At 27.1% G+C, this 11,633-nt stretch overlaps 1 protein-coding gene and 2 pseudogenes across 1 annotated transcript; all 3 read left to right on the top strand.

The window, feature by feature from the left end:
* The first annotated feature begins 227 nt into the window (after window positions 1–227).
* On the top strand, window positions 228–626 carry LOC129286570 (glutaredoxin-C9-like; annotated as a pseudogene).
* A 6,246-nt stretch (window positions 627–6,872) lies between these two features.
* On the top strand, window positions 6,873–6,961 carry LOC129287322 (U2 spliceosomal RNA; annotated as a pseudogene).
* An 852-nt stretch (window positions 6,962–7,813) lies between these two features.
* LOC129286569 (glutaredoxin-C9-like) lies at window positions 7,814–8,224 on the top strand. The gene has a single exon (XM_054922511.1). The coding sequence runs from the start codon at window positions 7,814–7,816 to the stop codon at window positions 8,222–8,224; it is 411 nt and encodes a 136-aa protein (XP_054778486.1).
* The last annotated feature ends 3,409 nt before the right edge of the window (window positions 8,225–11,633 follow it).

The following is an 11,633-nucleotide window of genomic DNA, read 5'->3' as shown; positions in this document are numbered from 1 at the left end:
TAGTCGTCCAAAGAATCAGTTAACCGTGTCGGTGACGCAATGACACATTAAAAATAACGTCTGTGACGCACAAGAAGCATCACTGTCTTTGATGTTAGAGTCTTCCCACTTTTCCAATATTCCCGCCTCTGTCCTCCCTTATTTAAGCCCCTCCGTCGACGTAATTTTACCCCCAACACACACACACTGAGAGTAACAATCCTTCTCCTTCTATTTCTCTCTCCACCATGCACCAAGCAATCCCCGGGTCACGTGACCTATCATCACCGTCGAACGACGTCGTCGTCCATCCTGCAAGTAAGGTGGCGATAATGGTTTCAGAGAAAGCGGTGGGTGATCATAATTGCAAGACGTGGCTGCTGCATGTGCCACGTCATCAAACGCTTGCTTCAATCTCTTGGCGTCAACCCTACCATTTATGACCTTCAAGACGATCACGAAGCCGCCGCAGTGGCCGGCGAGCTCTCATTGAAGGATGCCGCCTGTAGCAGCAATGGCGACATGGTGCAGTTTCCGCGGTGTTTGTGGGCGGCAAGCTGCTCGGAGGATTGGAGAAAGTGATGGCCACTCATATCTCAGGTGAATTGGTTCCTATTTTGAAGGATGCTGGTGCCCTGTGGCTGTGAACTGGTCTTTATAATTTGTCCTGGAAATTTTAATTAATTTTCAACACAATTTTCTTTTTGGTTGATGATTAATCTCTTCTCCTTCATAGCTAAGTTAATTTTTGGAAAAATTAAATGCACAAAAGCAGTGGTGGCAGGAGAGAAAATCGGCAGGGCCGGGCAACGACCCGCCAAAATTTTTAAAACTTGTTTTAATATTATATAGTTGTTATATATTTCGGTCCTTTTAAAATCTATGAAAGTAGATGTTAAAAGAGATTAATTAAGTTTTTAAAGTATTAACTCCTTCTATCTGAAATTATAAGATATTTTTAAATAAGTTTTTCTATCCCAAAATATAAAATATTTTAAATATTAAAGTTTCATTAAATGTATTATTTTAATATTATTCTTTCTCTCTCTATAATTAATTTACATTCCTTCTTTTTTAATATATTAGATGATGGATATTTTTGAAAGTTTATATTCTTGTTTTGGAAAGATAAGATTGTTGAGTGTATTTAATGAGATTTATTGATATATGAGATTTTGTTAAAAATATTTTATAATTTGAAGTGGAGGCAGTAGTATGTATGTTTTTTAATATCAGCTCAGTTAAATTCCAGTTTTGCCCTTGTTTAGGAGATCAATTTTATTTATTTTATTTTATTTTTGGTCAATTTTGAGGTGAAGTAAACTAAATTTGATTGGAAAGGAATTAAAGAGATGTTTGGCGTAAATTGTTGACTTTTGATAGATGCCATGATGTGGACCGTGGAGTAACTGAAGCAAATCTTCTACAAATAAATGCACATGAGAATCAAAAAAAGATAAAGGAAATTACGAGGGGAAAAAAGTAAGACCAAATGGCCGGTAGTGTTAATTTGATTTAATGGGATTTATATTTAATAAATAATAATTTCCAACTATTTCTTCGAAAACCATCATATTCCTCCGGTTCAACATATAAATCGTCTTCTAGAAGAATTTGTGATTTAAAATATAAGTTACTTTCCAATGAGATGAGATATAAAATGTTTGTTTTTACTTGTTTTATTCCAACCATGCATGTCATTCTTTTCAACTTCCAATGAGAAGTTATAGAATGTTTTCTTTTTTAAAAAAAAAAATTATGCCGTTCTTAGTCAACGAAACTACTTCCTTCGTCTCAAATTATAAAACCTTTTTAGATAAAATTTTATATATCAATAAATCTCATTAAATACATTTAACAATCTTATCTTTTCAAAATAAAAATATAAACTTTCAAAATACCCATCATTTAATACATTGAAAAGAAAAAAGATGAAAATTAATTATAGAGAGAGAAAGGGTAATATTAAAATTGATGCATTTAATAAAAATTAATATATCCAAAGTGTTTTATATATTTTGGGATGGAGAAACTCTTTTAAAAGTACCCTATAAGTTGGGACAAAGGAAGTATTTACTTGGGGTGAAAATGAAAATTAAAGTAATTTTTAGACAATTTTAATGATGTAACTATTTTTTTATATGGATTAGTTATAGATGAGTTATAAATTATAATAAAGAAGGGAAGGAAGTATCCCATTTGATTAATCAAGTTTGATTATTTGACCTTATAAGTATAAATTTTTAGCAATAATTTTTTAATACACGCACAATATTCTAACACAGACTTTGCTTAAAAGAAAAAAAAAAAGCTAAATCACTTAAACCATCTGTTATTATCAAGGGTGTAATTTTGCAATTAAATTTAAAAGACGTTAGAAGTCCATTTCAACCATTTGTTTGCAGTTCGGCCAAAAAAACAAAAAGAAGCCCATTTGTTTGCATTTAATTAAAAGGACAACTAAAACGGATCATTTCATTAATTCATACTTCCTCTGTTAAAAAATATAAGATATTTTTAACTGAATTTTACTTTCCAATAAAGTTCTTACCTATTTTAAACTAATTTTATCTTTTCATATTTACTCTTATTAACTACCCTATAATAAATATAAAGTTACTATCAATAGGGGCACTTTTAAAAGAAAGATAATGATTATATTTCGAAACACAAAAAATGCTTTACATTTTTGAATATTCAATTCCTTAAAAAATATTTTACATTTTTGAATGAAGGGAGTATATATTACTTGCAAATGGATGGTTAGGATTAATGCTTCTCTCTATCTCAATATAATTTTTCTTCTTCTTCGTCTTCTTTGGCCTAGTTAATAATTCCTCTTTTATTTTCTTCTTCTTAATTTGCCAAATTATATTGCAAATATGCCCCTTTTATGTCATGTACAAATAATATCCCTACCTCTTAAAACTTTGTAATGAACCCTTCTGTCCTCTTACTATAATTTATGTAATTAAATAACTCACTATTTCAGCAAAAAAGGAAAAAACTCACTTACTGTTAGTTGTACTCGTTTCTTTTATATGTATGTATAGCTTAAAGCTTAGAGGGTATATTATTTCTGCAAATAACTCAAAGGTTCAAATTGTTTTGCTTTTAAAAAAATTAGATACGAAACTATATTAGATTAAGAGAGTGTGCATGGGGGAGGAGGCTTAAAAAAGATTGTATTAATTATTCATAATCATTGGATGCAAATGGGATCATACTCCCTGGTTCTTATTATAAGACATTAGCTTTTATATTTTATTAGAAAATGATAGCTAACTTATTCAATATGTCTTAAAATGAAAAAAAAAAATCAACTTTATCCTTATTAAAAATAAAAAGAGAAAGATACACAGTAATATACTGGCATATGATTAGCTGTAAAATTAAATTTATAATGGAGATAAATTTAAAAATTATAATAAATAACTTTCAATGTGCTGTATATTAAAAATCAAAAATTATTTTACAAGTATCTTATAATAGAGCCTATAATAGAGACACAAGGGAGTATGACTCAAATCACAGAAGAAAGAGACGTATAAATTTGATATCCTTTATAATTATGATGTCAGCAAATCATGGCAGAATATAATTTAGCGACGAACAATATAAATAAACCATGCTTGATTTTAAAAAAAGAGAGAAATTAACCATGGATTGATGTGTCTTTAACAAATATTTAAAAAATGTCCTAATGTTATACAATAAAAGCAGTCGTGACATCTTTTTTTTTGGGCCAACAAAGCAGTCGTGACTTCAAACTTTGTAATAAGTTGGTTAATTTCTTATTCAATAGAGACGTATTCGATTACATGTGCAGTTATTTTAATTTAATTCTAGTAGTTTAGTTTGATTTGATTTATACTTTTTCATATTTATGTTTTTTTTTAATATCTCAGTCGAAATCAATCAATCTATACATACATATTAGCAAGGATCGAACTATTTTTATTTATAAAAAAACTATCACTTTTTATTTATTTTTATATAAATAAAATCACTTGTTTTAATAATTATTTATTATACATCTTTTAATCACCTTTCATAATTTATATTAACAAAAAATATTAATGTATGTTTATATTAATTAATATATAATGTTTTAATTTAATTTTTTTATTTTTAAATATAATAATTATAATTAATTAATTTTTTTTAACCTATATGATATATATATATATAGAGAAAGGGGGAGTAGCTCATTCAGACAGCAAAAGCCACAAATGACGCATTCATAGAAAAGCACAGCATAAGACATTGATATTTTCAACCTACATGTTTAAGGGGGGAAAAAAAAGCTGATTCACTTCCTCACCAGACTATTAACGAATTCAGGCACCATGATTAATGAGGATCTACCTCCAATATAATATGAAGAATCCTTTTGAGTTCCTGTATAAACTGATCTATTAGTTTCTTACAAGATTTTTTGTGATGAAAAATTATTTTTTTTTAAAAAAATAAGACCTAGACATTTGAACAAAAATAAGTAAAATTATGGGAGAATTTCAATAAAGATCCTTTTACTGATCTTACTTACATTCAAATCCCCTAAATTTTTTAAATTTTACTGCAGCCTAGATGTACTAATTTAATATTAAATTTTTAAGAAAAATAATAAAATTATCCTTCATTTAAATTAATATTAAGATCTCTCCACTTTATTTATTTACTTACTTATTGAATGTTATTAATTATCCCACTTTACTTATTTATTTTCCTAAAATCAAGTCAAGTAAAAGTTTGGTAATGAACAAGTGAAGTAGGACAATTAATAATAGTTTGTAAGTAAATAAATAACATATGGTATAAGAATCAATAAGTTGCCTTAAAATGATTGAAATACTTAAAATAAAAACAAGTTAAGTAGGGTAATTAAAAATATTATGTAAGTAAATGAATAAATAAAGTAAAAAAATTTTATATTAATTTAAAAGAGAAACAATTTTATTATTTTTTTCATAAATTTAATATTAAATTAGTAATCTAATATAAATTTCAATAAAGGAGGGGCAGTAAAATTTCAAAAAGTTAAGAACTTTAAACGTAAATAAATTTGGTTAAACGTCCCTTGTTGTATGTAAATAACTTAAAATGTAAATAAGTTCGAACCTAACCTACCGTCTCTAGAACTTGACTGAACCCAATCCACTAATCATGTGTGTGCGCGTGTTGTGTTGGACGCCGACCAAGATCAAGTAAAAAATATATTTGTCATCACCAGAAAAAGACATCTCCAATGATTTCAAATCCATTATATTAAGAATGTGCTTGACAGGATTAAATAATAAGGTTAAATGGTAAATTAATCTTTAAATTATAGATTTAAGAGTATTTGGATCCTTTTTTTATATAATATTTTTTATTAACTTTTGAAAATAATAATAAAATTATAAAAAATAACAAAAAAAAGAGTACAGGACTCAAAGATTACAAAAAGTATCAATAAAATTTGATTGATTTTTTTATAATTTTTGAGATTATATTATATCATTTTTTCATTAACTAATATTCAAAGTTAACTTTTATTAATGGTGTGTAATATATTACACTATTTTTAAAAGTTAAAAAAATATTATATTAAGAATGAATTTAAGTTTCTATATGCTCTCAGATCTATAATTTAGAGGTTAATTTACTTTTTTACTCTCAATAATATTCCTGGAAATTATTGATTAATTCTTTCTCAAGCTGAAAGAGTAACGTTTATATTGATCCCCGCATGTTTTTCAACTTTTTTTATTTTGTGGGTTACTACAGTCCAAGAGAATTTGTCATGAAGCTCACATGATTATATTATTTAAATCCAATATCACATATGATACATAAAAACCATTATCTAATTTAATAATAATTAAGATTAAAGTATAAATAAATAATTAAATTCAAGAAAGTTTTTCTAGTTTTAATATAAGTATTTAAAATCAAATTGAATAAATTGAACTGTATAGGTAGTGTAAAAATATAATCTTTTACCTCTTTTTATAACCTTTAATTTCAAATAATTTTTTACTCCAAGAAATAATGACATTTTTTCGATTTTTACTTACTTCACCTTTTTCGGCCAGAAAACAATTACATCACCTGTTATCATCACTTAAGGGGTTCAGCCATGCTTACTATTTTAAATATCTAGCTTGTCTTTATATAATTCAAAAATCCCTGTCACTTCATAGTTTTGATTTCATTTTAAATGACCTGGAAATTTAAATTTTGAAGGAAACATTAATTATTATTTTTATACGATTTTTTCCATTCATTAACAAGTAATTAAATGCTCGCCCCCGGTCTCTAAATTATGGAAAGGAAAACCTACCTAATTTTTTAGTGTTAAATATAAGCAAAAACCACCTAATTTTAGGTGCAATTAATTCATGTTTCCAATTGTGTTCCTCATTCAAAATTAGAAGAGGGGAGTAATTAAAATTGTTGCAATAAATAACCATAGTTACTCACAAGAATATTTGAGAAAAAATAAATTCAAATTCAGATATAATTAAGAAGAACAACGAACCATTTTAAACAATGCAAAACAATTATTTTTGCTTACACACACATATGAGATCAGAGAGTATATTGATATATGTAACAAATATTTACCATGAAAAGGAAAATAAATAAATAAAAGTATTTTAATTTAATCCTATCAAATTTTGCTACAAACTGCATTTTTTAATAATTTTAATTTTTTAAGTCTAGGTGCATATAATCTTTAACAATAAATAGTTTGAAAAAAAAGGGAGTATATTTTGAAATTTTTATTAACAAAAATTGTTAAGTGTAATCAATATAAATATCCATATACTGTATTATTTCTTTGATCCTATTTATAATTTATCCCCAACAAATTTTACTGTAATCAAGAAAATTTTTAAAATTTATCAATACCTTTCTCAGCCTTTTGGTTAAGATCAAGTGTAGTATTTGTTCTTATCATGTTAAAACTTATTGACTATATTTAAATTGTCTCTATTAAATATGTATATTTTAATAACATACTATTTTTATTAACATATAATAAAAAGCAAAAGAAAAAATTTATGATAAAAATTAATAATATGATTTATAAATAAAATTTTCTTTTTTGCAGTATAATTAAAGGAAAATGATAGAAAAATCTCAAAAGAATCAACTAATTCAAGTTAGATCTAAAATATCAAATTTTAGAAATTTATAATTTAATATCTTAATTTTACAATTCCATTATGATGAATTTACAACTTGTATTTAAAATTTTAATAAATTTAAAGTTTTTATTAATATCATAATAAAAATATAAACTTTCAAAAATACACATCATTTAATACAACTTGTATTAAATTTTAATAAAAATAAAGTTTTTATTCTTCAATTATGTTAAAATTTAAAAAATAAATTATAAATTTATTAGACCACAATTATAAAATTGAGAGATTGAATTATATATTTTTAAAATTTAATATTTAAAATTTAATTAAAATTAATTAATTCTTTTAGAATTTCTTTACCGTTTTTTTATAACCAAGTCCGGGTAGAAGAAGGACCACAATGTTTCTTGGTCAACAAAAAGGACTAATCATTAATCAATATTAATAGCACTCATCCTAACTCCTTGCAATCTGTGGACGGTGTTAGTGACGGTGACGCGATGACACAGTCAAAAATTTTGCCTGTGATGCACCAGAAGCGTCACTGACATTGACGTTAGAGTCTTCCTAACTTTTCCAACATTCCCACTCCTGTCCTCTCCTATTTAATCACCTCCCCTCCGTTAACCATCTCACACACACTAACGAGCCTGTCCTCTCTCTCTCTCTCTCCCTCCCTCCCTCTCTCTCCACACACGATGCAGCAAGCAATCCCCGCTGGTTCACGTGCCGGCTTACGTGACATATCATTGCCGTCAAACGACGTCGCCGTGGATCCCGCGAACAAGGTGGCGAGAATGGTTTCAGAGAACGCAGTGATCATAATAGCAAGACGTGGCTGCTGCATGTGCCACGTCATCAAACGCTTGCTTCAATCTCTTGGCGTCAATCCTACGGTTTATGACCTTCACGACGATCACGAAGCCGCCGCAGTGGCCGGCGAGCTCTCAATGAAGGATGCTGCCTGTAGCAGCAATGGCGGCACGGTGCAGTTTCCGGCGATGTTTGTGGGCGGCAAGTTGCTCGGAGGATTGGAGAGAGTGATGGCCACTCATATCTCGGGTGAATTGGCTCCTATGTTGAAAGATGCTGGTGCGCTTTGGCTCTAATTTAGTCATTGTTTTAAGATTTTAATTAATTTCTTCGAACAATTTTCTTTTTCTCCTTCATAGCTAAGTTAATTTCTGGAGACATTAATTGTGCAGGAGGTCAAGTTTAATTTATTTTTGGGTTTTTTGGATGAAGAAAACTAGATGTCATTTTGGAAAAAGGAAGAAAAGAGAGGTTTCGCGTAAATTGTTGACTATTTGTCAATGTCATAAAGTGGGGTATGAAGTAACTGAAGCAAATCTTGTTCAAATAAATGCACATGTGAATCAAGCAAGAGAATGAGAAAGGAGAAAAAGATAATTAATGAAATAATTCCAAAATTTTTGAAAAATCTTAAACGAGTTAGGTTATACTATATAAATATCAATTTTTTTAAATTATAATTTTTTAATATATAATATTTTAACTCAAAACCTGATTTGAAAAAAAGAGATACTCGACGTTTTAGTCATATTTCAAGGAAGAGAGAAAAAAAAATTTAATCTTATTTATAAAGTACTTGTTAATTTTTAATGCTCATTTTTATATTTTTGCTCTTATTAAATACTTTGAATAAAAATTTTAATAATGAGGTTTAAGAATATTTATTAAGGATAAAGGTAAAAATTTATTAAAATTTATGACAAAGTTAATAAAATTTAATGTTTTCTTTGATTCCAATAAAACATACTAAAAGTGATTTATAAATAGAATCAGAAAGAGCAATAGCCAAACGACTCAAATTTCATCTATCATTATTTAGTCTCTAATTCAATAATTAATAGATGTTAGAAGTCCATTCTAATCATTTAATTTGTGGGCAATTAAAAAGGACAGGCTAGATTATATAAACCAAGACATATTGTCATTTTAGATTCATTTGGCTCAATTACACATCCTCTTTGTAATGCAATGCGATACTAATTATTATGAGTAACGTTTGGTTTGTTACTAAGAAGATTGTAAAAAACATAATTAAATTAAAAAATAATAAAAAGTCTAAAATATCTCTCAAATATACTCCCTCTCATGTAGCTTTGTCTTCTTCCACCATATATACAACAAAATGCTCAGGAGACAGCAATTAACACAAGTTTAATAAAAGAAATATGGAAATCAACAAGTTAAAAAACAAGATTGTGACGTTCATTGCCAGCAAGATGCATGCTCATCCAGCAACTATATACGGCTTCACTTTTGAAACCCCATGATCTCACTCAATCCAACTCCTTGAATTAACATTCTCTGTCTTCCACCTTATTGTATATCTAAGTCTTCGTCGGCTCCAAGCTCTGATCTGCACTGCTTTCAGATACATGGGTGGTGAAAGCGAAGAGTCCAAAAATGAGGAAAACATGGTGGTGGTGATACTGAAGAGTCGCCGGCGATGAGGAAAATGGAGGAAGGAAGGGAACGTCTAAAAGGCTGAAAATATACATACAAAAAAAAAAAAAATGAGGGTAGTTTTGGAATAAGGGAGTGGTATGATGGGTGCCAACGAGGATCCATAAAGGTCACCCAATGAATACATCTTGTTCTGTGCTCATCCTCCGTGAAATTTGAACGGTTTAAATTTAAAATTTTTAATTATAATTATAATTATATTTATTAAAAAAATTTATAAATTTGCTCATCATTAATCTAAATTATCTAGATTTAATTTGGATGGTCTTAATTTAATATAAAATATTTTTATAATTTTTATGAATTAACTATTCAGATTTATTTTGGAGGGTACAAATTCAAAAATTTTAACTTGTATGCAACTTTTTTTATAAAAAAATATTTTTTTGGAAGTGCAATGAATCATCTTTATTTTTAATATTATATTCATTAAAAATATAATATTATAGAGTGAGATTCAACTATTATTATTGATTATGCTCAAATATTAAGGATCTCTCCCAATTACAGATTCAAAACTTTTTTCTTATTGTTGTTTTGTGTTTGTTTTATTTAATATTTTTAGGACACAAAACCCATATTAATATCTATTGAATTTAGTTGTTTATTATGTATTTCATTTCATTTTAATGAATTTGATATTTTTAAAAAATTACAGATTTTAAAAAAACTAAAATCTAATGATATTTGAATAAAACCATCCCATTCCTATCTAGCTCTATCTTTTTAACGACAGGTAAAATAATATAAAAATAATTAATATTTTAAAAATTATAAAATGATTATTATTTTAAAAACAGTATCGAAACTCTAAAGTGAATTATTTTGAAATAAAGGGGGTAGCATTCGAATTTATTGCAATAGTGGGAATAGCAGTATACATTAGTATATAAGTTAAAATATATTTTTAATTTTTTAATTTGATATAAAATTTTAATTTAATCCTTCAATTTTATAATTCTTTTTAATTTTTTTAACTCTGACATCATTTTTTATCAACAAAAAATTTATACATTAAATTTTTAATATTAATAAAATATTTTTAAGTGTTGACATGCTAAGTTTAATTTTACAAATAATCATAATTGATATGAAGAATAATTATTTAAAACTAATGGTATTAAGATTAGAGAATCAAAAGTATATTTTATAGTCTAATATATGTTATTAAATCAAGAAAATAAATCATTCACGTTATCAATTAAATGCAAGGAAAGTAACTTCAAGAGGTAAGCATTTACTAGCTAAAATTGGCTTGAGTGATTGAAGGTAGAGTCATTAATTCGGATCAAGCTCGACAGATTAGTCCTAATCCATCTTAAAAAAAATTAAAATCAAACTTGATTATATGGACTTTTTTAAGGGGGTAAGATACTTTAAATCTAATCATAATAAGCCCAGCCTAAGTGAGTCTAATTTAAATAAACCTAACCTTTAGAATTTTAGTTTCTATATATATGTAGAATAGATAATTTCAGCCAAATTTAAATCTAACCAAAAAAAATTAAAATCAAATTTAATTATATAAATATTTTTAAAAAATATAATATTTTTAATTTAATTTAAATAAACTCAACTTGAATAACTTTGATTTAAATTATTGGCTATTTGGAAGTTCTGATCCAACTCTCATGTCCGCCGTCATTTGCACCTAGCATCGTCACAGTTAACGTCTGCTGTCAGCAGATTCTAACCCATTACTTACCAAAATAATACTAAGCATCTGTATGATGATGAGTGATGACGTTTAATTTTTCATTTTTTATTTTCTTAAGGCTAATTATTTTTAAGCCCTTTTTTTGCCTGAACTAATTTTTTAAGGCTGAATTATATAAAATCCTTTTTTCCCAAAAAAAAGACACGTTAACAGGAAATTAATATTGCGTTATGTAATATATAATCTTTTTAAACATTGGATTAATTATTCGAGCATAACCTCTTTAGTTTTTTAAACCTTACAAGTTACAATAAACCCTGCAAGAGTTTTACATTTATACACCATAACACTCGTCATGCTATTAATCT

This window comes from Prosopis cineraria, unplaced genomic scaffold (genome assembly GCF_029017545.1).
Source record: "Prosopis cineraria cultivar Desert tree isolate PC_DT_omini unplaced genomic scaffold, ASM2901754v1 PC11, whole genome shotgun sequence".
NCBI lineage: Eukaryota > Viridiplantae > Streptophyta > Magnoliopsida > Fabales > Fabaceae > Prosopis > Prosopis cineraria.
Note: the sequence above shows the minus strand (reverse complement) of the source record. Positions and strands in the feature narration are given on the sequence as shown.

What these genes read in the sequence shown, in the direction of transcription:
- LOC129286569 (XM_054922511.1), top strand. Translation starts at nt 7,814, where the DNA reads ATGCAGCAAGCAATCCCCGCTGGTTCACGTGCCGGCTTACGTGACATA.